Source organism: Melozone crissalis, unplaced genomic scaffold, assembly GCF_028551555.1.
Source record: "Melozone crissalis strain CALT ecotype California unplaced genomic scaffold, PUWL_Pcris_2 ptg000005l_1, whole genome shotgun sequence".
Taxonomy (NCBI): domain Eukaryota; kingdom Metazoa; phylum Chordata; class Aves; order Passeriformes; family Passerellidae; genus Melozone; species Melozone crissalis.
Window position 1 is genome coordinate 40,627,289 of NW_026535783.1, and position 27,823 is coordinate 40,655,111.

General features: G+C 41.0%; 1 protein-coding gene across 1 annotated transcript in view; it reads right to left on the reverse strand.

The window, feature by feature from the left end:
* Positions 1 to 9,460: 9,460 nt before the first annotated feature.
* The window catches only part of ADAMTSL1 (ADAMTS like 1), a 312,537-nt gene continuing 294,174 nt past the window's right edge, over positions 9,461 to 27,823 (reverse strand). Inside the window, exons 25-30 of the mRNA XM_054289501.1 lie at positions 20,397 to 20,597; positions 19,223 to 19,403; positions 15,961 to 16,168; positions 13,900 to 14,009; positions 12,809 to 13,029; positions 9,461 to 11,133 (exon numbers count right to left, since the gene is read on the reverse strand). Coding sequence (XP_054145476.1) covers positions 11,027 to 11,133; positions 12,809 to 13,029; positions 13,900 to 14,009; positions 15,961 to 16,168; positions 19,223 to 19,403; positions 20,397 to 20,597 — 1,028 coding nt within the window. The 3' untranslated portion in view covers positions 9,461 to 11,026. The remainder of the gene's footprint in view (positions 11,134 to 12,808; positions 13,030 to 13,899; positions 14,010 to 15,960; positions 16,169 to 19,222; positions 19,404 to 20,396; positions 20,598 to 27,823) is intronic.

The window sequence follows — 27,823 nt, forward strand, 5'->3', positions numbered from 1 at the left end:
ACTTAATTCCCTGGCACTGACTCTTTCTGGTAAATTCATACAAGTGAAGAACATAAAATCCAGGGAAAAGACATTGATTTTTGTTTCTCTGTATTTTTTTTATTTTTTTCCTACCTAACTCTTGCTTATTGATTGAGAGATGTCCTCCTCCTGAGACGGTAACAGAAAGATCTCTTAGTAGTAAACTTTATTATGGATGAAAAGGGCTCCATAAAAACAGAAGTGGAACAGGTGAATTGCCTGATGTGAAGTGACATGTAAAAGTCATTGCTGGATAACAAAGTCTGATATCTGGCCTTTTCCCGTATTCCCATCAAAGACACATACAAAAGGTACAATTACTGTAGAAATATTATTGCATATTGCACCTTCATAAATTGTGTCACTGTGCTGTCCAGAACTAGGCTATCAGATGGGAGGTTTGTGTGCCAAAGATGCCACCCTAGGCTGACATCTTGTAAGAGAACTTTTTCAGTAAAAGCTCTTCACTTCAGGGTTCTGGATAGGTACCAGAAACATCAAAGAGTTGAAATTGTCACATGTTGCTGTAGCTCAGCCAGCAGCCAGAGTTGCATTATGTTTTGAATAAAGCCATTATTAAGTTTCTGACCCTAACTGTTCGTTTCTGTGTCCAAAGTGCTTTCTGTAGGCTTATGAGTGTTCTATTGGCACTCTGAAACTTCCTGACTTCTTAAGCACATTCTACTTTCCCAAACCCTCCTCTCCCTTACTCCTGGCAGCTCTGGCTGTTTCCTGAGTATTTAGCTCAAGTGCTAGGTAAAGTTGTTGCATGCTTGATGATTCTTGTGGCTCCTTTCCAACTCAGGGTATTCTATTTTTATGTGACTCTATGATTCCATGAAAGGCTTCTGTCTGACCATAAAGCAGCATTTAAAGAGGAAGATAATTTTCTGTGTAAAGGGATTTTAAAAATTTGGGAAAGCTTTGAAACCTGTTGGGATAAAAATTCTTCCTAAGTGCTGTCAAGTTAAAGCTAAACTCATTCAGTCTGAAAGCAGGAATGCTTAACCCTGAGGGTGGGAAGCCACTGGAACAATACCTTAGGGGCACCGTGGTTCTGCTTCCCTTGAAGTCTTGGATCAGTCCTAGAGGCCTTTTCTAAACATATGTCCTAGTTCAATGAAAAGTTATGTTCCTTACCACAGGAAAAACGAGGCAAATGTACAGATTACACTATACAAAAGGGCCAAACTATGCAGTCATTGATGACTTCACACAGCCTTCAGAAATTCAGTAACCTGTAAAATATTCACTCACCTGTGGTGAGGTATTGACTGAGATTATGTTTGGCCTTTTTTTTTTCAGCTCCTCTTATTTTACCAACTACTCTTTTTGAATTTGCATTTCTTTAATATTGAATTTCTACAAGAAAGTACTTTTTCTTCCCCTTCTCCTTTTCACTAGTTGTTTTTCTGATTTTATTTATCAACCTGTAGTTCTGACAATTCTGAAATAGAATTTATATGAAAAAAACAGCTGATGCTTGTGACTGCAGAAAAGATTGTTCTTTTATGCACAAGAGCTTTCCAACTGTTCTTTCAACTCTTTGATATGTGACTGGCAGGGAACACACAGAGCAAGGAGAATCTAGTATTCAAGTTTATCCTTATTACAGGTTTGTGTGGATCTTTCTTGCTAAGTGGAAGTTAGTCTTATCAAGCTCAATAGCAATGCAATATACCACTTAGCAATAGTAATTGCTGGGTTTTGAGTGCTAACAATGGGAATCTTGATTTTTCCATGCTGTGGACCAGCTCAAAGCAGACCTGGCTGGTTTAAGTCCAATCCTTCCAGAGCACGAGAGACAGCTGTGGGTTAGTTTTTTTTTTTTTTTTTTCTGTTTTGTACCTCTATGTGTTAAAAACTTATTAAAACCAATAAATGATAACACTCCAGAAAAAAAGGGATTTCTGTTTTGTGACTTAGGATGTGGTTCCACAGACGTTAAGGCCGATTAAAGCTTGGGCTGCTGCAGTTTCACATTTTGTTCCCCTACAGCTGCACGGTTTCCCATTGTGCCTCTTTTGATAATAACGTTAATGCAGTTTGACTGCATGATGGGCTAAATCAGAAGGCTTACCTGGCTGGGTGAAAATCAGTATTTTAGTAAGATTAAACCCCATTTATTTAATTTCCCTGAATGAGTGCATGACACAGACATGCAGTTATCAACTTAGGTGCGGATGGTCAGTGAAGAATCACAGGGATCTGGTAGCTCAGGCTTGACTTGGCAGTCCTCCCTTTGCTCAGTAGTTCATTTAAGGTAAAGCAACATTTTCTATGTCTGAAGTTTAACTGTTTGAATTAGGCAGTGTCATTAAGCATAAGAAAAATTATATAACTATACTTAGGGATAGAATTGAGATGTTTAACACAGAAAATAAAGTTGGGCTGCTCTACAGTACACAGGATTTGGTTATTGTTTTCATGCAGAATGAGTTATGGATAAAGATGAGGAAAAGTTAATTTTACCTGATGTTCATGCCAATTAAAATTATTTTTTTCTTCGAGTTATCACATTCTCAGAAAGAGAGAAGTACAAGTCAGACATTCTGAGAAAGAGCTTAAAATGTCACTGAACTGCACTACAGGCTTGTGTAATTGCTTTTGAAATTACACAGGGCAGGAGGAGGAGAATGAAACTACCTGCATGCATGGCAGCACCAGCTGCTAGTGCTAGATAAGCAGGAACTTGTTCAGAAACCTCTCAGGTGCTCTGTAGAGATTTTGGCTGTTTTATGGGAGAGCAGGGAGCTCAAAAAGACTACCTGCCTGGGGTCCTCAGAACCAGAGAGACACAGAGCTGCTGGAGCTGGTCCAGGGGAGGTGACAAAGATGATCGGGGGACAGGAACATCTCTCCTGGGAGGAAAGGCTGAGGGAGCTGGGCCTGCTCAGCCTCGAGCAGAGATGGCTGAGAGGGGACCTCATCAGTGCCTGTGAGTATCTGAAGGGAGAGTGTCAGTGGATGGGTCCAGGCTCTGCTCAGCACTGCCAAGGGACAGGACAAAAAGCAATGGGCACAAACTGACACACAGGAAGCTCCACCTGAACATGTGGAAGAGATTCTTTACTGTGCAGTGACCGAGCACTGATTGAACAGAAGGGTTGTGGGGTCTCCCTCACTGGGGATGTTCATTGAGTCTGGACACAATCCTGTGCCATGTGCTCTGGGATGACCCTGCTAGAGCAGGGAGGTCAGACCAGATGACTCCCTTTGGTCTCTTCCAACCTGTCCTGTCCTGTGGTTCTGTAACCTTGCACTCATGATGCAGCACAATACAACACTTCTCACTCAGTGAACAAATGCGTGGAAAGAAGGAAACAGCTGTAGTCAACATCCTACTTTTGAAGACTGGATAATGGCATCAATACCTAAACATTGGCTGAAGTACAAAGCCTGCTATCAAAAAGTGTTTCAAAGGCCAAAATGAAAGGATGAAACAAAGGGACTTTGTTCTTGGCAGGGTTGAAAAAGGCATCCAGGGTACTTACACCATGAAGCATGCAAAAAAGAACAAGGAGGGTTGGGCTAAGTAATAATGGATGAAAAACATCACTGTTGAAGTCAGTTACTGCACTGTGGCTGTTGTCAATGAAAAACGCCACCTATGCACAGGAACAGGCTCACGTATGTGCACTGCAGAGGCTGCTTGGAGGGACAGCTTCTGCCTGCACCCCTGGAATTCACAGGAGGTGTACTCACCAGCACTCCTGATCTCCAGGCAAAGCATGATCTGTTTGGCAAGCCTTAAGCACAAAAGCTGAATTAAGGAGAGATGTGCAAATTAAATTTTAGAAGCGTAGTAGGTTAACAGAAGGTTATGAATATTTTCATAGCCAGGAGGAAGGCAGCCCTACTGTTCCTCACCGGGAAAAAGCTGAGCAAAATTATTTAATTTGTCTGTTCTCAGTGAGAAACAAAATGAAACAACCCCAGAAGTTACCTGTAATAATGAGGGAGATAAATAATAATTCAGTTTTGACTTGTATTATATCAGTCTTTCAACCACCTATGTCTGCAAGGACTACCAACCTTGGTGCCTTACATCTGCCGGAGGCATTTCATCTGGAGGTTTGCAGTTGGAAATAGTTGAGAGGTCAAAAAAACCCAGTAAATTATGTATTTATGGTCTAGAAATATGAACTAGCAGCAAATTTGTGAAAAACTTTACCACAAATTCTAAAAAAGGCTTCACCCTTTAGTGAAGTATAGATTACTAAGGAGAGTAAATTGTCAGCACCTCAAGTGTTTCAGGACTTGAAAGATAAGTGGTATGCTTCAGCAAGAACTGAGTGTGTTCATATCACAGAGGGAAGCAATATAGATCTTGGGCATGGTATTCAGGAGACAGGAAGCAGCTGAATTTAATGTGTGAAAAAGCAAACCTTTTCTTTGAAAGACAAAAAAAAAAATATCTTTCCTGAGGCACGGATATGGTCTCCCTGAGGGATCTGTGTTATCTCAGCTGGAAAGAGACATTTAGGCAGAGAACTGAGTTCATTGGAATGGGAAACTTCCATAATGAATATTCCGAACAGAGTTCACTTTTGGCTGATCCCTCTAAAAATGAGTCTTCTCCCTTCTGTAGTAATGTCTCTATGCCTCCTTCTCCCTTTGGAAGCAGCTGTTTGAGGACCTGTTCTCCTCTTCTGGTCTTTTGGGGAAATACTCCTTTGGGGCAATATGATTTTCACTTTTCTATGCTGTTGCATGTCTGTCCCACAGAGCTATTCAGAAGAGAAGGAATAGAGTAGCTCTAAAAATGGCAATGCTGTGTTCATCTCTGCATTCCCTGTTTCCACTATCTCACTGGTTCTGTGCTTGCTGGTGAGAGCTGTCCCCAGACTGGTGAGAGGGCTCATGTGGCACTGCCTAACACCATGACACAGGCTCAAGCACACTGCTTTGCTGGGCAAGCAGGCCCCTGCTCTGCTTTGCTCTCTGCTTAAAAGAAAACACAAAGTGCCTGTGAGATCCTCCCTGCACAGCTGGATTTGATTTTCTATTATTTGTATGTAGTGGGTTAACAGTGAGATTTTTCTCTTTTTGGTAATAAAATCACTAGGTTGTATGCCATTACTTGAAAACTGACTCCAGGAGTGTTTCAGAAGGTGAAGTGTTTTAACAAGCATCCACCAACATTATTGGTCAAACCAATAATTTATGCTTAAAAAATCCCCAAACAACCAGCAAATCGAGAAGAGTGGGGGGAAGTCTGCCTATAGCCCAAAATAAACTATTTCTCAGTCCAACCATTAAACCACTTCCTTAAGAGAAGAGAAATCCGTCCTGGCTCCTCACTTGGAGAGCAAGCTCTATATGGCTTTTCCGGTGTGATCCTTCTGGTCCATTACTGCGTTTTCCTACTGTCCCTAGGGAGTTTTTACACAAACCATGCAAGATCTTGAAGTAGAAGACTACTTTATAGCACTAAAGAGTGTAGCAGTAGTAGCGAGTGGTTTCCCATGCCCATGTCATCCTAAGCATGTGTGGATAACTACATGCTTATTATGGAATTGTTAACATCCTGCCACTGCTTTAAAAAACCAGTATTTATATGTAACCAGAGTCCAACCCTCCGGTGTGCCTTTCCCTTTTAGCTGCATAAACCAGCATTCTTTAGCTGCATAAAACAGCATTTTATTTATAGCTACAGAAATATAAAGCCTTTCTTTGCAAAGGCTTTAAAGGCTAGACAAAATTGTTGCTTTTCCCTTTTTCCCTTCTCCTGAGAGATAAGCAGTGTGTTAGCAGGAGGGACAGAGAAGTGAAACCCAAATTTGCTCTGCTTCCAGAGAGGAGTCTCCTGCTCAGTCTCTGTTCAGCTGAGGCCTCACCTCATGCAGTCCTGCCTGCCCTGCTGCATACCCCTCCTAAAATCTCACGGATTTAGCCAAAATTAGCCTGGTCTGTCAATGGATACCCGAGTATTTGTGTGTCTGGGCAAGTGTGGAGGCACCCTGTGAGACAAGAATGATGCCTCTGGCGTAGCAACAAGTATTGTACTTCAGTGAAAAAGCAGGTGAAAATATAAATATGTATTTCAAATGGATAAAGAGTTGCTGATATGTATCTTTTCCCCTAATAAATTTTGATAACTTGGGTTGCAATTACTGAAATGCCTTAGTGAAAAAATTATATTAAAAAATATTAAAAATGGCTATGAATATGACCAGATTTTAGATTTGATTCTGACTGGACAGGAATTGTTGGCCGGAGATGATGAAAAGCAATGTGCATGAAATAGTGATCAACCAATATGCTTTGGTGTGAGAAATGTGATAATATTAGTAAAGATCAGTAGAAGAAGGAGATGTGGTTTTCTCCTCCTTCAATTTTGTGCTAATTCAAGTATTTGACAGGCTTGTTGGTTTACTTTCTGCAAAACTGGACAGTTAATAGAAAACACTGTTGATAAATAAATAAATAAATAAATATATTTGTAAAAGAGGATGAAGGGAGTGGTTAAATCGATGATCCCCAAGCTGTGGTTTGCAGTTGATATGTACAGCCAGAGTTAGCATTAGCAGTTCTGAGCTTCCCATCTGCATACACTGCTGATTTGGGAGCTAACTTGACATTCAAAAGACTTTGAAAGCATCTCTGCTAAAAGTTATGTAACGGAATGAATAAATGAAGATTATTTACTCAACTACTAGCTAAAATGATCAGACACTTGCTGAAAGCTGACATTAAAAACTTTTGAGGAACTTTATGGTTCTAAAAATCTGGAAAAGAGTAAGTTTTTGGCTGACCTTCTTCTACAAATAGAGGCGTCAGGTGATGCTGATCTAGAATAACCAAATTTACGAATCAATGTTGGTGCACCAAACAAATGATAGGGCCTTTTTGTTTGACAGGTAGTTTGCAAGAAGAATCCTAACTTAAAAACTAAACAAGCTCTAACTGCAGTCCATATAACTACATCTAGAGAGAGGGAAAAAGATTTCTAGCTAGAGGTTACTTTGGAAAACTCTGGCTATGGCTTCTATTTTTTGAGATCATGCATGCAGACGCAGATGCCTGGAATAGTTTGCTGTGCTTTCCTTGTCACAGAAGAGGGGCTGGGAACCCCTCTTATGTGACAAGGAAAGGTTGTGGGAACCCTTCTGTATCTTTCTGTTTGGTCCAGAACTATTTTTCTTTTGTGAGGAAAATTAGTCAGGAGAGCAAAACTGGAAGCTTGCTTTTAAGGTTGCAAGCACTTTTTGACTTGAGAAGTACTTAAAGCCATAAACGTAAGAGACAATAATTATTCTTTTGAGAACATATGCAAACCTGTTCATTTTACAAACACAACTTGTTTTACTGAAAATGAATAATGAAATTCCCATTGCCTTCAGTACTGTGGATTGGAAGTCTAGGTCCGGTTTTTGACTTGCTCATCTGTGTGAGGTGTTACTTGCCTGCAGTTTAGGTATCTAAAAAACACCTGCAGAAACATCACACAAGGGAAACAGTCAAAAAAATCAGGGCAAAACTGCTGTTCCCTTTTAGCAGAGACATATTTTTGTTTGAAAAGGGCAACAGCTTACTTTTCAAAACTCTATTTTTTTTCTTTCTTAAGAAGAAATGTTTATTAACTTTTTTCTTCTTTCCTCTCATAATTCAGACCACTACCGCAATTCCTTCTACACATACACCTGATGCTCCAGGCAGCTGGCAGGTCCATTACTGAAGGCAGCAGCAACCTGTAAGGATAGACTGAATTAACAGGTATTTCTTCAAGCCATAGATTGCTGAGGAAAGTTATGCCTTGAAGCATTGATACTTAAAAAAAGGAGTATGCTTTTAATTGATCTTCATGGTCCTTGTACCAGCTTTATACTTCTGCAAGAACAATAGGGGATAGCCATTAGCAAATAAGAATAAGGCAAGGCAAATGGAGAATTAAAATATATCTCCAAGATATCTCTGTTCTGAAGGGCGCAGAATCTTAATGTCTGAAGAGTTCTGACAAGGAGATAAGACATCTCCTCTTTCCCCAGGGCAGGTACATCATGTGTACTTCGTGTAACAGGTGTGTGCTGAATCACAATAAAGAATAAGGACAGAGAACTCCAACAGCTTTGCTACTTTGGCTTTTGTTTTTAAGACTAAAAAACAACACGTCAGACAGTTGTAATTAAATAAGCAAGCCGCATTACTTGTACAAAAAGTTATATAAATACAAGTTTGCTGTTTTGTTTTCTCTTTAGAGAAGGAAAGCATCCTTTTAAAAAAATAATCATAATCCTTATATTACTGAGATGCTGCCAAGTCACAATTCAGAAGACAGACATGTGAAATTAAGTCCACACTGTGCAGAGACAACACAGTGGCCCCGCCAGACCAGATCCTTTGTGTTTATCCTGTGCACAGTTACACAGATACAGTGGAACACGTGATAGCTTGAACATATTCTGCTTTTACACAAAAGAAAATCCTTCCCCATGCTGCATTTTGTTAACTAATGTATCAAAAATATCCATCACATCGTCATCATCATCATTGCTATTATTATGTTATTAAGGAATTGTCCTTCATTCCATGCATAATTATAATTTCACAAGTTAAAAACATAATCCCTCCCTCATGTCATAATCTATAAAGCACTCTGTGCACAGTGAAGCAGATCCCCAATTAAATGCAAGTGCTATTAAAATTAAGAGAAATACACTATTACTGTTGATTTTAGAGGAACAAAATTCTGGGGAGATTAAAAAACAAAATAGTTTTATCTGGACAAAATAATGTACAATTATTAATATTGCACTTTTTATACAAGAAATCCTAATAAATATACAGAAAAGATATACATTTACATACACAGAAAGTAATTTTTTTTAAATAAAAAGTTGCACTGATACTTATTTTTGAAGACCCATTTCTACCAAGAGTGTTCACTTCCAGATATGTTTTGAAGTAAGCCAATTTGAGACAATTAATGTCATGAACCTGACACTGACCTCAATAATGGATCCCCAGTTTTACTGATAAATCCACATACCATGAAAGCTGTACATAGCAGTACTTGAACAGCATTTCATAAATACACCACAAGGCACTAGCCCCAACAGGAGTTACAGGAGAGGCACAACCCAACCTTTCATTTCGAGAAAGTCTTGAAGAAAAACCTGAGATCAGGTAGGTCTCCTCTAAAGTTCCACAATTCTCAAACTCTCTTCTTTGTAGATTTCCTCTAACTTTATTTTATTTTTTCTGAGCAGAGCAGAGAATCTCCAGGAACTAATATCGTGTAGCACTTCACCAGCTGAATATCCACTGCAGCTGGCTAGAAGGAAAGACTCATGGCCTGCATGCAAAATCATGCTGTGAGTGTGATGTTTGAGTTTCATTTTTTAGACTGTACCTTCAGGGTGTTATACATGGACTTAAAGACCTGCTTTATAGCACTCGTTTTGTTGTGGGAGGCAGCTGGAGAGGAGCAAAGTTCTTTTCCAAAACCCCAGGTGTGAAAGTACCAGAACTTTGGGAAGTAAAGGACCTTTTTTCTAAATAAGTGTTAGTAGGATGCAGTATGCAAAGTGTCTCTTGTTTATCACATATAATTTCTTTCTTTCCTGCCTATGCTCTCTAGGGAACAGTGTCTGCAGGTCTGTACTTAAGTCTGTCATCATACTTGTTCTCCTTTTGCTGGTTAATTATTTACATCACCACCACACCTCTGTGCTGAGCACAACACTTAAGTCCCCAATCCTCCCTCACAAGCTCAAACTGGAAACACTTTCAGGTGTATTTCAGACCCACTTTTGTTCCAGAACATTGTTCAACTTCTCCAGACACCAGATCCTCAAAGATCACAAGGATGTCCCTTGCCTGGTGTAGGAAGGAGAGAGGGGTTTAGAAATTAAAAAGGCTTCCAATCTTGGATGTAACAACTAAGTTTATAAAGCAAACTCATGTGCTTGTGTTCTCAAGGTAGTCTAAGAGGGATGAGAGCTGCTCAGCAGAAAAAGACCTGGGGGTGCTGGTCAACATCTGACTAAATGTGAGCCAGCAGTGCCCAGGTGGCCAAGGTTGCTAATGGCATCCTGACCTGTATCAGCAGCAGTACGGCCAGCAGGAGCAGGGCAGGGATTGTCCCCCTGTACTTGGCACTGGTGAGGCCACACCTCAGATCCTGTGCTCAGTTCTGGTGCCCTCACTGCAGGACAGACATTGAGGTGCTGGAGCATATCCAGAGAAGGGCTACGGAGCTGGTGAAAGATCTAAAAGACACATCCCATAAGGAAAAACTGAGGCAGCTGGGGCTGTTTAGCTGGGAGCAGGCTCAGGGGTGACCAGGTGGCTCTCTACAACTGCCTGAAAGGAGGTTGTAATGAGGGGGAGTCAGCCTCTTCTGCCACATTTCAAATGCTAGGATGAGGAGAAATGGCCTCAAATTGAGAAGGGGAGGCTCAGACTAGATATTAAAAAAAAATATTCACTGAAAAACTGTCTGGGCATTGGATTAAGTTGTCCAGGGAGGTGGTGGAGTCACCATCTCCGGCAGTGTCCAAGAAGAGTCTGGATGTGGCACCCAGGGATAGTTTAGGAGTGGGTATGGTAGTGCTGTTAATGGCTGGACTAGATAAACTTGAAGGTCTCCCTGGACCTTTATGATTCTGTGATTCTGTAATATGATGCTAGGTTTTGACAGTGATCCTTTTCCTCTCCTATCTCTTGGTGTGTCCTGCAGGCATGTACACAGATTGAGGGGAAGCCCCACTCCTCTCATACCCATTTCTTGGTGTCATGGGTCTCTCTGACTCTGTGGTCTACCCTCATGACCATGTCTGTCTGCATTCTGTCTCCCAGATTCATAGTAGGGTAAACTTGTCAAGTCCCTTTACAACAATGATTTGTTAAAGGTTTTTGTTGTTTTTTTTTTTAAAGGGAAATAAATAAATAAAATGAAAAAGATCATTCCATCCATCTGTATTTTCTGCAAAAGCCTTTTGCTCAGTGATGAAGAAAAGGCTGTGATCCCCTTGTTCCTCCATTTTCATCTCATCTGTCTTCAAGATTTTCCACAAGTCCCACAGCAACGTGACTTAAATTGGGTGAGCTGGCAGAGTTTGAGCTGCTTCACTTTCTCACAGTACCTTGTGGTGTCTCTGCATTCCACTGCCAAAGGGGAAACAAGAAGAAGAAATGGTGATAAAGTTACGAACAAAGGGTTTCTTACCTGAGAACATATATCTTTGGGTGGCCAAGAGGAGAACCTTTGTGTTGGGAAGTCTTACTGTGAGTGTGAGCTTGACTTGCTGCAAAGACCAAATGCAAGTCCACAAGATCAGTGAAGAATTGGTAGGCAACATTTACTTTCAGAGCCTGGGGAAAGGGGTCCTGAGGCTGCTCCAACACTGCCAGTTTGTCATCAGCATTTTAGAGAGGCTGTAGGAGTTTCCTAACAGTTAAACCAAAGATGAAAAACTAAATTAAACTGGATACTTGTTTTAGTAGGCAGGGACACTTTGGCCAGCTTTGCACACTTGAGGAGTGTGCAGTGTGTGGGAGTGTCACCCCAGCTGACTGGGAGTTCTTTTCAGTTTTTCACAGGTCAGAAACCACTCACCATGAAGATGTTAAGACACCTTTTGAACTCCTCTAGGGCTTAGGTTCTGACACCACTTGTACAGTTTTTGAGACCCACAGACTCTTGCTTTTTAGTTTGGAAAACTGTCCAGTATCCCTGCAAGCCCCTGGGGTTTGGGACACTTCTGTATAGCAGAAAGAGGCTGGAGCATCAGCAAAGGTCCTGCTTGACACCTGTAATCTTCCTCATTGCTTCAGCTTCCATTAGGGCCTTCCACACTCATGAGTTTGGACCTCATAGTCCACTTTGCTGAGAGGGAGCATCAGAGCTGGTGTGAATATAGGCAAGCACATGTGGGTTCTGCTACTGCATCTGCAATGATTGCAAAGCAACTGGCTTGCAAGATAGAGGATGCGAGCATAATTTCCAAACAAGTACGCTGTCTTTTCTCTTTTGTTCATTTCATTTTTTTAAAAATTAGTAACTTTTCTAGTTCCCTGACAGGTCCAATTTGTTGTTTGCAATCTGAAAGAAAGCAGTCTTGCCTGCAGGATTTCCCATCATCCACGTACCCACTGGATTTGGACTACAACCGTAAGTCTGGTTGTGATTTGTGTTTTTCCTTCTGTCTGTACCATTAATGGAAGGTTAATAACAGAATCATAGAATGGTTTGCATTGTAAGGGGACCTTGAAGTTCACATAGCTCCAAGCCTCCTGCTGTGGACAGGGATGCTTCGCACTGGACCAGGTTGCTCAGAGTCCTGTCCAACCTGTTCTTGAAAACCTCCAGGGATGGGATATCTACAGCTTCTCTGGAAAACCTGTGCCACAGTCTCATCAACCCCACAGTAAAGAATTTCTTCCTAATATCTAAACTAAAACTACTCTGTTTCAATTTGAACCTATGCCCCCTTGTTCTGCTACTACATGGCTTTGTAAATAGTCTTGCTCCATCTTTCTTGTAAGTTCCCTTCATGTACTGGAAGTCCACAAGTGGGTCACAACCCTAAAACCAGGGCGGTACAATCCCATTTCCCTCAGCCTTTTGTCAAATGACAGGTGCTCCATCCCTCTGATCGACTTGGTGAACATCCCCTCTCTGGGATGCTGAGCTTTAGACACTGGGTTTTGCACAGGGCTGGCTGGATGTTCCCCAGGATGCCCAGCTGCAAGGTCCAGTGCTGCGCTTCTGAGGGACGACTCTCCTGCGCCACTCAGCAGCCTCCCCTCCCTCCCTCCCTCCCTCCCCTGAGGCAAGTACCGTTTTCACAGGGTTTGATGTTGCAGCGCTGCCAGTTTGCTGGTCTGGGCCTCCAGGAGCAGTGGTGCTCCATGACGGGCCTGTTGGTGCGGATGTGCACGCAGTCCACGCGCCGCGACTGGAAGCCGTAGTTGCCGCACGTGGCCGTGCAGACGGTCCAGAGGCTGACCCTCCAGTGCACGCCACAGGCATCTGTCCAGCAGTTCTGGGTGCTCAATGGCCTGTGGGAGGAGGGAGGGAGGGACATCCACCTGTATGTCATATCCCAAAGGTAATTCACCCAGAGTAGTGCGTGGATCAGATCTTCCAAGGCTGCCAGGTGAGGCCAGTGCTTTTGGACCGCTCTCAAGGGACCTTCAGTGGGTGCACATTGGTATACCAACACCAGGCTAAATGACCATCTGAACTGTTTGAGGATTTGGCTGAAATGCCCTCTCCACGAAGGGCCAAACCAGAGATCTGCTAAAAGGTGAAATGAGTGGTGACCAATGTGGTCCAGCAGGATTTGTAACTTTTTTATGGCTTTACAGTCAGTTATGGCTTTACAGAATAAAACAGAAGATAGTCTCACAGAGGATGTATAGGCACACTTGGCTCATATCTATTTGTCAGACAGGTAGTGAAAAACCAAGAGTGGGAGCCAACAAGCCAATTACATTAATATTCAGTCATGATCAATCATAATTTGTATACCTGTCTCATGTAAAGCAAATGTCATTACAATGTTGAAAGTGGAGTTCATCTGCAGGAAAACAAAACCTGCAAGAAAACAAAACCTTTGTTTTCTGTTAGAGCTTGTGTTTAAATAAGTGAGAAGACTGGCACCTTAAGAAGATATAGCACAGACTTGTAGTCAGGATTTGGCATGCATAGAAAATTTTCCAGTTTTTGACCAACTGGCCTGAAGCTCCTAGGAGTAAATAGGGACAGGCTGTAAGCCTGAAAAGATTTGTTACACATACTGTACAGGTTGCAGCATGACCTCTTTACCACATAGGGGAAACCCATAAGTTTTCAGTTAAGTCACTAGTGCATTGAATATCTCTGAAAAGGGCTGTGGGTTCAGACATAACACATTTCTTGGTACCTACCTTGGTAAGGAACTGCATTGATCAGATGACACAGAAGTCCCATCCTTGGTCTGGCAAAATATCTGCCGGTGCTGTACAGCCAGTCGTGGTCCAATGCAAGGCCCATTACACTGCAAACACAGAAAATTCACTCAGGGGAGGTAAAAGACAGGGCAAGTTCCATTTTCTATAAAACTGCTAGTGAAATAAAGTGCATACTGCCATTCAGAGACTATTGAGAAAGTAAGAAGTTTCAGCTGCTTTCTGGACTCTGCTAGCTTTGAAGGCTGACTGTGCAGCCATTTTCTGCTCCATATCACTCTCCTCCAGCAGCATTTAAACTACATTTCTGTATCTGCTCTCCAGATTCATTAACTCTTCTCTTCAATAGTTTAATCTTGAATACATCTGTTAGGAGTAATTAAATGCTGTCATGCCATTAGCCAAGAGCCTATGATCCATACAGGAAATCTCAATACATTACTTTTACTGTGCATTTTGCAGCATGTGAATTGGCCAAGTAACTAAGAATGCATTGAACCAAGGATATATTCCTCTCCATTGAAAAATTTAAAAGCATTGAAGGACAATAAACAAAAGCAGGAAGCATGAGGAGCACAAAAGATATGCAAGCTTTCTCCAAAATTAAGGCCATCCTAACATATTCAAGCTTAACAATTACATTTCAGTTTAACTCTCCTAATCCTCTCCTTTGATTAAAATATAACTTGGTATAGGTATGAAGCACGTATTTCTGCTATTTTAAAATTGCATCAACTATTAGAAACTGGTTTTTCTAAGTGTCTGGAAATGACATCAAAGAACAAACTGAAGGTTGAATAAGGGGTCATTAGTGTTAATCACTATCTTAAAACACCATGGGATTACACAGTGGAGAACAAAATGCCAGGAACATTAAATGAAGGAAAGGAACTAATTCTAGAGATAGGGCTAGAGCAGGTAGGCTGTTTATTTTCTTTGTGAGCTGGGAAAGCTGATTGCTACACTTGTGCAACGGGTGAGCTGATACCCCATAATACCACCAAGCAATGTACTACTGAACCAGTGTACATTCCTAACTACGTATAATGACCCTCTGGCTTGGAGACTAGGCAGTATGCAACCATGTGGAACCTGAACCCTTTTTTTGTAAGCTAGGTAGAATAAATATTATATCACAATGCATTAGGTCTAAAATTCAGAAATTAATTCTGAACGAACTGACTGTCTCACCTGAGTATGATATCATGGGGAGTAATATAGCCCATAATGGTTTTTGCAAAGATGATCCAATCCTTTCCTGAAATTTCATAGGGAGTGAAAATTTCCTTCTTTGATATAAAGTGATAATTCCAAGCTTAACTTGTATTACAATAACTCAGTCACCTTTCAAGATTTAAACAAAGGTGTTTTCAAGCAGTTAATAATTACACATTCTAGTAGTTAAAGGCACTTTTTACTATCAACATTATAAAAAACCCTGATGCAATGCAATCTGCTAAGAGAAAATCTGAAGATCTGCAAAGCAGCAGGAAGTAGTTTGAAAATGCTTTTAGTCCTCCATTCTGCCTTTCATCATGAAGCAAGTCAAGAAAGCTCACACTTTTTGGTATTCTCAGGCAAAATCAGCCACTTTGTAAAAGTGAATTATTGCACAGTCCTCCTGCCTTCAACCTTATCGCAATCATCAGTCCTGAATCCAGCCAGTCAAGACTGAAGCACTCTCACAGGCTGGTAAGGGGAATTAAGACTTGAAGAACGCTATTTCCCAGATGTGTCAAAAATCACTGTAACAAGGAGCTGCAGACCATTCCGCCGGAGGACACGGGTCTGCAGTAAAAGCCCTGTTCATAAGCACGTTCATGTTCGTGTGTGTTTCTAGTGATTGTGAGAAGCTACAGAAATCCAAGCAGGCAGTGCATCAGATACAGAAAGAAGGACCTGAACAAATTGGTTCCCGCCTCAAAAGCCTGCAAACTATAACCTAAAGATACTAGGCTGAAAAATCGCTACTCTCATTTTCTGTCTCTTTTTCTAGCCCACACTATGGGACTGCCCTTGGAATGCCACTTTGTTCCTTACCTGGCCCCAGGAGGAGGCTGCCCACTCAACACAGGGCTGCCTGTTGCAGCTCTGTGTGTCCACAGGGCGCTTGGACGCCTGGGCACAGGCCTCGTTGGGCACTGGGACGGAGCTGCCTTTGGCCGTCAGGCGCTGGCACGTCACTCGCCGTGTCTGCAAGCCTCCACCGCAGCTCCGTGTGCAAGGAGACCAGGATGTCACCATCCACCTGGGGGAGAAAGCAGAGCAGGTCAGGGAGCAGGCACGTGCCTTGTCTGCAGGATCCTCAGCATCAACTGGTCTTTGTCAATTGGACCAAAGACAGGCAACAGTGGGTTGGCTCATTTAGGGCATGATCCTGGAACATCTCAGTGCCTCAGCCTCCCCCAGTTTTCACTGGAAACTGTTCAGAGGATGAAAATTGAGAAAATGGCAACTTTTTCATGAATTTATCTTTCTCAACGCTCTTTGGGCCCAGAATTAATTTTCTTGCCCTTAAAGCTGTTTTTAGAGGCTTAGTAAATACTTGTAGCCCTGGCAGAGGGGTTGGGCAAGTCAGCTCTTACACCATGGTGCCATGGAGGCCTCGGTCACAAGCTGTAGTACAATGCTAGGACTAGCCCAGCAGCATTCCTTAGTAGGGAAAACTATCTCTGTGCAATTGCTGGAGTAGCTCACAGGCCACTTCAAACTTGTGAGAGAACAGTCAAAAGCCTGCTGGGTCCTGCTGGTGCCTGACTCCTCTGTTGTATCCCTGAGAGCTGGCATAATCCAGAAAAGTCTGAACATTGCTCAGGAACAGTTAGCCCAGGGAAGGAAGGACACTGTTCCTCTTTCCTCTTAAGCTCAGACTATGCATTTACCAGCTGAGGCTGAGGCTCTGAACCCCTGTGTACTGGCATTTAAAAAATCCAGTCCAACTAGTTAAAAGGCTGTAAGTAACAGAAAATAATAGTCTAATGCATTTTGTCACTGTAAGGATCATTAGGTGAAACACTTATACAGTCAGGTTTGGGAAAGCCTTAGGTAGGAATAGGGAGAATGCAACTGATTGTTAGTTTTCTGAACAGTTTTATGGTCAAGCCGGCAGTTTGCTTCATTAAGTTTCTGGATACTTGGCAGGATCTGTGTGGTTTTGGGAGCAAAACACTGCCTATCACGTCTCTCACCAGCAGTGTTTATGATTACTTTACAAAATAGGCAACAGGCATTCCCCAGTCCCATGGAGAGACATCCGTTTCTATTTCTCTGTCTTCTGCGGGTGATTAACTCCAGTGGTCTCAGAAACAAGTATAAACAAACATATTCCCAACCTGGAAAACAAGAACACTGGTACTTTTATGCAGTTGGGTGAGGCTGAACCTGCAATTTCCTCACTGCTTATAAAGCTCTGGTCTGCATGTCAATCAACTTTTATTTCCAAGCTTACATCTCAGCAGTTTCTCAGGAGCTGAGGGAGGATTTGGGGTTGTGTTACAATTCAGGGAAGGTATAAAAAGACATAAACCATTCCCATGGAATTTATTGTCAACAGCAAGGAAAACTGCTGCTAATGAGCATGTTTCATATTTCATCAAATCTCTTTTGGTTTCTTTCTTATGACTCAGCTGGCAACTCAGAAAACATTTGCCTGCAAAGAAGAGTAGGAATATATTTTAAAAGGTAATTAAATAGAAACTTGCAATATGCCCAAGACACAGCAAGAGTGGTGAATCTGGCCACTTCTCATCAGGCTGCTTAGAACCTCTCCTTGCCTCAGCTTAGACTGTCTTTTTTTAACACAAGTCCCAAATCACTGTTGAATGAGAGAATGTCTGTCGAATGAGGGAAGTTGTACTAAATTTCTCTTGAGATGCTCACTACTTTAAAGTGCTTGTATACGGGAACATAACACATCCAAATTGGAAATAAGGGAGAGGAGGGAATAACACCATGAAAAATATGGAAAAACATGTTTACACAACTCAGCTAAGGTGGTACTGAAATGCAGAAGCAGGACATTTTTAATATGGAGGGAGCATAACACTACACTGACTCTCTGGATAAGCTCAAGACGTACTCTGCACCAAAGGGTGTCAAAAAAAAAAAAAAAGACTTTGTGAGGGGCGAAGTCAGAGAATCATTTATGTTGGAAATGATCTTGACTATCGTCAAGTCCAATCATTACCCCAGCAATGCCAAGTCCACCGTAAAACCATGCCCCTAAGCACCACATCTACACATCTTTTAAATTTGTCCAAGGATGATGACTAAATTACTTCCTGGGCCAACTGTTCCAATGCTTGGCAACCCTTTCCATGATGAATTTTTCCCTAACACCCAATCTAAACCTCTCCTGGCGCCGCCTGAGGCTGATTCCTTTTGTCTTGTCACTTGGAAGAAGAGGCTGACCCCCCAGCTTACTACAGCCTCCTTTCAGGCAATTGCAGAGAGTGGTAAGGTCTCCTGGGCCCCATTTTCTCCAAGGTAAACAACCTCAGCTTCCTCAGGCACTTCTCATGGGACTTTTACTCCAGACGCTTCACTAGCTTCTCTGTCCTTCTTCTTTCTTATAGTGAGGGGTCAGAAATTGGACACAGTAGTTGAGATGTGCCAGAGGAAGATCTAGGTGTAGCCAGAAGTTTTTCAAGCTGTCCTGGCTCATTTGTATATAGTAGTAAGTGAAAACCCGGGGACTACAAGGGTAGAGAGTTACAATTCCAAAGCCACCACAAGCTAGCAGACTCCAAACAGAGGCAGAACTCAGCCCCCTTCATGCCTACTAGATGTTATGAGATGTTCCCATTTTACAAAAGATATTTTCACCCTGCTAAGGGAATACTTTGCAGCTGCAGCTACAGCTATAGTCCTGCCTGTATTGATTTCCAAGCAACAAAAGAATTCAGAATAAAATAACTAAACAGCTGCTAAACTTAGCTTCTTGTCTGTTGTATCATTGGGCAAACTGCTATGAAGCCAAAAAAGAAATGATCCTACAGGTCTTGGGTGACAAAATTTCCATGTATTCAGTGTTCAGAACAAGCATGAAATTTATGACCAACGCAGGGTGTGACCCAAGACACTGCAAGCTGTGAATTCTCTTTCTACCTTATACTGTCAAAGTTTTCCACTAACACTGCTACAAAATCCCGACTGTCTCGATTTAGCACTCAAAAACTCCCTTTTAGCCATGACTTCTCCAAACAGGGGCCAGAGAAGCTGCAGTGGCGTGATGACCCGCCCAGAGAACTCTTCCAGCGCATCTTAAATGCACGTAAGCTACTCCCACACGAGCCAGACGAACCGTGAAGGGCAGTCTCTCCTGTTGCACGCGAGGGGCTGCAGAGATGGCTGGGGGGTCTCTCTGCAGTAGGATGTGTTGACCTCAGCCCCATCCAGCAGGCACCTCAGCTGGGGCAGCTGCAGCCCTCTGTGGCCACAGGTAGCTGAACAAGGCGTCAGTCTGTCCACCGACCACTGGTACTCTGCCAGGAAGTGTGGGAGAGGCATGTTAGCACTGGAAAACTGACAGCAGGGGTTTAATTAGAATGGAGAGGGTTCAGGATGTTCTGCAGGGTGAAACACAGGGATACAGTGAAACAGAGATGCCTACACCTGCAAGGCACCTGATTCAAACCCCTGACTGCCGTTGGTGTAACAAACCCAATTGTTTGGTGCTTAGAAGCATCCGGCATGGAAAGTTAATAACATACTATGGCAATTAAGTGAAGCCAGATACCAGTGAGCACCTGTATTTTTAAAGGTGTGTTACTTAATAAAGATACGTTTAGCTGTAGTTCCCAGCAGTATCTGTGACTCTATCATCTTGAAACACCATCTCTCTTACCAGACAGTTCACACAGATCATTTGTGAAGACAAATGTGGGAATAGCAACACATGTGCAATTTTGTAGCAAAACTGAAGGAAAGTTAAATTCTTCACCTCTCCATCACTGACAATTGCAGCAATGAAAGCTGCATGTTCTGCTCCACCCCAGCTGCACCACAGTGTTCTTGTGGCTTTATCACCTTTTCTAGGAGATCACTAACAAAAACAGTTCCAGAACTTTTACAAGTGAAGGGTTTTCAAGGAAGAAGGGACTGTGAGACACTGAGCTTTGTGTATTAATACAGGGGCTTCTGTTTTAAGAGGTTTAAACTCTGCCATATCCGTCTTGAATTTCTGGACAAAAAAATTGTCCAGGCTCAATGGACAATAGCTTGAATCAGGAAGGTGTGTTTTGTGCTCAGCAGGGCAGAAATATCCGGTGTCATTTTGGTAAAGTAAAACCTAAGACACTGTAATGTACCCAACAGTCCTGCAAGTCTATGTCCACGGCAAGAAGTCATTAAGACACCTTTTTCCTGATTTGCATGGTGATGAATTCAGAGCGGAGAAGTTCAGGATGAGAAAGACAGCGCAGGGAAGTGCATGGCAAGAGCTTTTCAGGGTGAAATGACTGAAACTGAAGAGTTACCTTGTATAGCCAGGGTCATTACTTGTGTGAGTGAGCCAGCCTCATTCTGAGCAAGGCAGCTGAATTCACCATCGGTGAAATCACTGACATTGAGTATATGGAGAATCCGTCCTGCTGCCAGGAGTTGATGTCGCAGGCTGAGAGGCGCACCAGAGTAAAGCCAGGTGATGTTTGGGGTTGGATGCCCATCGACAGCACAACCTAAAAAACAGGTACATGAGAAAAACCTGCTGATCACTAAACCAGGTATATGCTTTGAAATGGTCAAAATTAGGAGAAAGAGTTGATTCCATCCCATTTTCTCCTCACTTTCTCATAATGATAAAAAGTAATTCTGTAAAATCCAAAAGACAGATAATCTGCAAATTGGAAAATCTATAATTAGTTTGAAATTATTTATATCAGACCTTCTAATGTTCGCACTATTTTTGATTATCCTCATTTTGGTATTGAAAAAGGCGGGATAGGGGAGTTATAAACCTGGCATAAACTCAAGGACCATCCTTGAACATGCAATACAAATGCAACTTGATCGCCAAATTTGCTACATAAGCCACAGGACCACCTTCTTACTCTTTCTTTTAAAAACATTTTAAAATGTTATTTATTGTTTCTGTTATATTAAAAGCCAGAAATTTTTGTTACACCAAAAAAAAAATTCTGTTGGAAAACCAAACAGATAAAATTGAGCCTTTACAGGTTTGGCTGTGTTGAGGTTTGTTTGTTAGCTGTTTTTTTTTTTTTTTTCTTTTTTATCACACCAGAAACAGCAACTGAAAACACCCTGAAGTTCTAAAGCATTGTGTGAAATCTATGGATCAGCAGCACAGATGATGAAATTTAAATTCTCAGTGAGTTCTTTGTCTGTTGACCTGAAAGGAAGTGTATCTACAAGACACTTTTTACTGTAGTTCTCATATCAGCTGAAGGCTTTGCCAGTTTCTGTGAGACTCGTATAACCTGAGAAAGCCAGCTAAGTTTTTTGCCTATTTCCTGGGGAAAAAAATTAAGAATTAGGTGATTTCTGATTTCCACAGCGTAACACATCCCCACCAATTGCAGGGGTGGGGAGGCAGAAATACTGTATGTGAGGGATGGTATATTTTACTAGGCGTGCTTCTGGTCTAGGCTTGTCCTGCACTGATATGTATGTCACTGAGACATGAAAAGTCTCTAAATTTCTGCAAATGTAACCTATTCTGATGGTTAGCTGGTTGTACTGAAGCTTTATATATTTTTTTTAATATTAACATGTATGTGCATGAATGGCTATATTGTATACAAAATCCCTTCTGAAAGAACTGTCTTGTATAAGCAAACATAGCACAAATACATCAACTTTCACATGAGTACTGCTGAAAAGGAATGGCATAAAAAAAGGAAGAGTATGAATTTAAAATACTGAAAAGACAAAGGAAGAATCCATCACCTGATATTTCAATACTGCCATCTCCGTGTAATTTGATTACTATTTATTATTCACTGAGACAAATGAAGATGTGAATGTGAAGTCTCTGCAGCTGCACGACACAATTAATAGATTCTGCAACATGACATTTTTGTTACATTTCTTCTTTCCATTCTTATTGGTCCACCTGAGGAGAACTTTAACATATACTGGGCAAGTAAAGTTCCTACAACAAAATACCATTGCCATTAATCTGCTCAGGAAGGTTGAAGAGTTTGATTTTCAAACATCATTAAGACCAAATCCTCGACTTAAGGAACTCGTTACTTCATTTTGGAACCCTTGTGACCCTTTTGAATTTGGTTATACCCATAAACTAACACTAGGGGACTGGGCTACTATAGTCTTTACTTTTGTGCTTTTTGCTAGGAATCATACCTCCAACCACACAATTCCTATGACAGAAGATACTCTCTTGCTCAGCAAAACTGAAGTTCTCTTGCTTATAAGTCAGAAGGTCCCACACAAGGTAGAAGATGCCAGTGGTGACCTGTGGCCATTTTCAGGCTGAGGGGCAGATCCAGACACTGGGGAGAAACTGTCTGCCACTGGGGCTCTCGCTGAAGCAGTGGCTACATGAGTCTGTGCTGGTTCCCTGCTGCTGTCAAACCCTGCCTGTGTGCACAGTGGGGAAAGGTGTGGGCTGGATACAGCTGCCCACTGGGACTCATTCACTCTGTGAAACTGGTATTTCAGAGAGCAAGGGCTCCCTGGCAAAAGACTGACACGTGCACAGAAGACTCTGCAGTCACAATGACAACGTTGTTCAACTGGAAATGAACTAGTAAATGCAAGTAAGTGTTTAAAAATAAGGAAAAAGGGGGAATAAAAAGGCAGAAGGACAGAGTGCCCCCAGTGATTTCACTTCTTCCCTTTTTTTCACTTGTATTTATAGGGGTGAAGAGTCCGCTATTTGTTTTAATTTCTTTGGCAAGGTCTAATGCAGTTTTATCCTTGGCAGTTATCTCTACCCAGCACTCCCTTCCTGACAACAAAGACACATCATTCTCTGCTGCTCATTCCCTGTCCCTAATTTTGTAAGGTAATAAATTTTTCTATTTATTTCTGCAGTTTCATTTTTTTTCCACTTTTGTGCTGAAAAATAACTTATGCAGTTTCCAAGACAATCATTCTCAAGTAAGTGAGTGACATGAAAGGTTTTAGCCTTATAGTTTAAAGGCTGCCTAAGTAAAAACAATGAAAGGCAAAGGAATATAGAGGAAATGGACAAACTTAAAAAGTGGCTATATGGCTTTTGCCTAGATTATTCCAATTCTTTTGTAGTTTACTTGTCCTTTAAGACTAGTGTAGTGATTTCCACAGGTCAGCATACAGCCACGACAACTAAAGCAGGCATGCTGTGAGCCCAGTTTTATTGTTTCCATTTGCAAGACTCTGCAGAGCGTAAATGCAGAAAGCAGAAAGGTCAGCCTGATGCTACACACAGATGAGATCAACCTGAATTCAGCATGCAGATGGTCCTGGTTCATGCTGTTTTTCTTTTAAAAAAATATTGTTAGGAAAAACACTACAGTCTTAGTACTGACTATTTTACTAGTCTTACATAGTATTTCTTCTTCCAAAATGTATATATAAAATATTAACTAAAGGAACAGCCAGTAATCAGTAATATGGGGGAAAACTCACCAAAACTATTGCCTAGATAGGCACTACCAGTGTGTAATTATTACTTAACAGGTAAACTTTACTAATACTTATCACTCATGTTTCACAAGTGACATGTCCTATACATTCCCCATGTGGATTCACAGGCTGTGGATAATATTTTTTGCATAGTAAGTGAGAGCTGGAGTACAATAAAATCACATGTTCCATCAATATCTCCTTCCTATCTTCCAGGAATAATTTTAATACAATTTAATGCAGATTGCTAATACTTTCTATTTCCCCAGTCCCTGTGGACATTGACTGTTTTATCCTTTCAAAGCTCAAACCCCATCCCTATAATGACTAAGAAGGAATAGCTTTGTTTCCAGACAGCACAGCTATTGCAGAGCTTTCGGGCATTGGAGCCCTTGGGAAGATGATCAGGGAACATATTTTTGGGACTGTTTTGAGCAGTCAAAGTTCTGGCATGAGAGGGCCTTTCACCTTCAGTCCTTAAGCAGAGAGAGAAAATATTGCCTTCATCCTCCCTTCCAAAGATTACTGGGACTCTGAATTCATTTAAAGCCAGGATGAGCCACTGACGTGCAAAAGCTGGAGACAGAAACACAAATCTAATAACAATGGAATCTTGGGGAAAAATGTTAGTATTTCAAGGATAACAAGGGCAAGTTTGGAAATTTGGAAAGGGAAGACTGATGTTCCACAACAACTCTAACAGTTTCTCGAGAGAAAGGAATAAATGCACACTCCAGGCCAAATTCAGCTCCCCCTACACCTTTGCAACAGTTTCTGAATGACTAGTTGCAGAAAAGGCTAACTTGCTAAGACTAGGAGGACAAAGTACAAACCATTCACCACTTCTGCACTTTCAGATCTGACAAAAACAAGTGCAAAGGCTGTTGATCTTAGGATTCCTTTTCTTTTTGGCAGCCTGATACTGCACAGAAAGCAATGGTAAAAATGTTAAGTGAATTTTGCAAGTACTAAATACATTTGAAAATGTAAATTAAAAAAAAATGCAACACTGCCTTTAGAATAGGTGTCTATTCTTAAAAATAGATTATTTTCATGTCTTCATTTTTGTCTAACAAATAACTCTCTAATTTACTGTTGACAGGATGATCAGCCCCACGAAATGTTTCTAATATTTATTAAAGATGGAATCTGAGTGAAGACTTCAGGCCAAGATCGGGTAGTTTATTTGATTTTGTATTTCTGTGTTATTTTACTGAACTCTAACAGAAAGAGTTGTGGACCAGAATAAATGGTATTAAAGCAATACTTATATATTAATGCTGCTACAGGACTTGAAAGAAGACAGTATTTCCACTCTAAACTCTACATTTAAGGAAATAAAGTATGCTTTCAAAATAGAAACCAGATTAAGGATGAAGTGAGGAACAAAATGCTTTGAACAAACTGTGGAGAAGCCAGATACCAATCTGAATAGATTACAAGTGTGGTGCTGAACTGCTGTGTTGTGGCTGACCCTGTGCTACTGTGTTCACACTGTGCAGGTGATCACTGGTAGTGAGAAACAGTTCTCCAGTTTCCTGTCAGGGCTTATTTCCTCCTTAGCTGACTGAAATGAGAAATGCACATTAAATGGAATGGAGTTAAAATTCAATTCCATCCTGTATCTAACAAAAGGATGAAAAATTGATGGGATGTATACAACTTTTAAACCAACTGAAGGTAGGTAAGACCATGTCTGAAAGTCATATGTATTTAATACCTGTTTTGCTGAAGAGGCAAAACTAAGAGACATCTCTTTGTAGTTTCTCTTATGGAGAAAGATCTTTCAATATACTATAAAGTGACAGACACTTAACTGTTTTCTATTATGCAAATTGTTTCTCATTGCCTTCACACACTGAATGAAATAAAATTTACAAAAAGCAATGGAATCCAAAAAGAAAACCCAAAATAAAGAATTAATATTTTTATAATTACAACTTTTACTTATAATTTTTTAAGGGAATGCAAATAACATGAATTTATGCTAAACAAGCAAAATGAAATATTTAGGAATTCTTGAAATAAGCCAATTGAGTTGATATCAGTAGCACTTCAAAAAAAAAAAAAAGAAAAAAAAAGAAGGCATTTAAATAACTATTTATGGCTCCAAAGGTGCAGTTGAAACATACTATACTAAACATATGACAAGGGTTTTAACAGTTCTCAAAACACCTCAACTGGCTACCCAAGGTAACACATGCCACACATGTTGTTATTAGGCATCACTTACATTGCACTGCAAATATACCTGGTATTCAACCAAAACTGAGTCAGGCTCATTCCCAGCCCCACAGTGGCTGTAAAAAGTGTTCCCAAATACACAGACACATGGTGGGGCCATTAAAAAGCAAGGGAATTTTCAAGCTGTGGTAGTAAATACTGTTTCCTAAAACTTAGTCTGACAACAGAAATCCTACACACTGAGAATCATGTATTAACAAGGAGTGTTCTGAAGACAATCTGCAACAGCAAATCAAAAAGCAAAGCCTACAATAATGGATACAGCAAACTTAAATGACCACCTAAGCTAACTTTGATAGCTCTTAGTTCTGTCATTAACTTATTAAGTTCATGACAAAAACAGAGAAGGAGTTAAACTGTAAACTTCTACCCCACCACTGCCACAGCTCCAGGTTGAGTGGAGAAAAATGGCAGTCAGATGAGACTCATGGAACAAGCACTGAACAACTACAGCACAAGGAGCTCAACAAAAGACAGAGCAAGAGCTGGCACATAATGCAATTATCAAGTGGCAAATGTCAGTGCTGCTGTATAATTTTTCTTTGTTTCATAACCCAATATAAACTTGCTACATTTTGAAACAGCATCTCAGGAGGCACTTGGAAAATAAAAAATGCAGAGCAGACGAGGTAGAGGGCAGACGGTTTGGGAAAGGCAGTGATGCTTGTTCCAGAGAGGCTGTAACTTCTGCCCTTCTGAGAGACATGAGGACTATCATAGAGGAACAGGTTGCTTCAAAACTTGTAATCGAGAAGTCCTCTGGTCATCGTGTCAGAAATCCCATAGTGTTTCAGACTCCCTTAATGCTTATTTTAGAATAATTATCAAATTTTGCAAGAGTCTAAAAGATCTTTTATGCGAAGGAAGCTGGCAGAAGGGGAGGTCTCCATATCAGGACACCCTCAGCAAGTCTGATACTTCTATGTAGCCACAATGATTTTTCTCAGTGGAACTCTGCATTACTTTCATTAGAAAAAAATCTAGGTCAGTGATTCAGGTAAAGCTTAGAGACAAAAGTTCAAGGGCTGCAACTCTTACAACAAACTGAAAATTCAGCAGAGTGACATTATATTATATGGAAGCATTTTTGACCACTACTGTAGATCAGTTGTTGTCAGACTAGATCATTCATGCCACAAAACAGCAGGCAGGAAAAAATCAAAGCAGCAGATTGCCTAGAGGACATCACTCTTTTGACCCTGTGTTCAGAGCTTGGCAGTGGCTGGACTAGTGTCTGATTGCCTGAAAAACAAACACCATATTAATGTAGTCAAAATTTTCAACCATTCAGAGGCATAATCATCACGTAATTTTTAACCCAAAGTGTACACGGTGTGTATATGCAAAAGAAAAGCCTCACATTTCAATGCAATCCTACAGTGTAGTCTGACACAGTCTGCTGTGCTCTGATGTAGAAGGCAGATCCTGCAACACTCTGTGAACTTTATACAATATTTAGGATGTAATCAATGTGATAGTATACGATCAGGCAATTAAATGCAAAGATAATGGCACATTTTCTTGATGTTAATTTTAATTCTGGTCTTTACAGAAAGGTCACATACCTGGGAATTCTCACACATACAGTGACAAAGAAGACTTTTCACTGAGACAAAAATTGAAAGAAACAGATAACAAAATTAAGGCTATCCCATTGATGTACCTGGTACTTAATCCTCATCACACTAGACATAAAGTTTATCAAATAAAGTTGCTGAGAAATATTCTTAGAACTTATTTTCAAACATGATGGCCAATTTATTACGGAGAATGAGGAGGGAAAAAATTGCATAGTGCAAAATACCTTCTCGGATATTCATGATTTTATCTGAATCCTAATGCACAGCTTCTGCAGCTGTCTTTTTCCTTAAGGGGAGCACAGATGCCAGTTTAGCTGCAATTACTCACAAATTTTATTTTTGTCAGCTGTGTGCAATTATTTTGCATTTCTTCTTCAAATTTTGATTCAGCAATAATTCCGAAATATAGGAAAATTAAAAACAGGCTCATGGTAGAGATGGGAAGAGCAAACTGGAATTACAAGAAAACATATCCTTGCTCTTGAGTACAT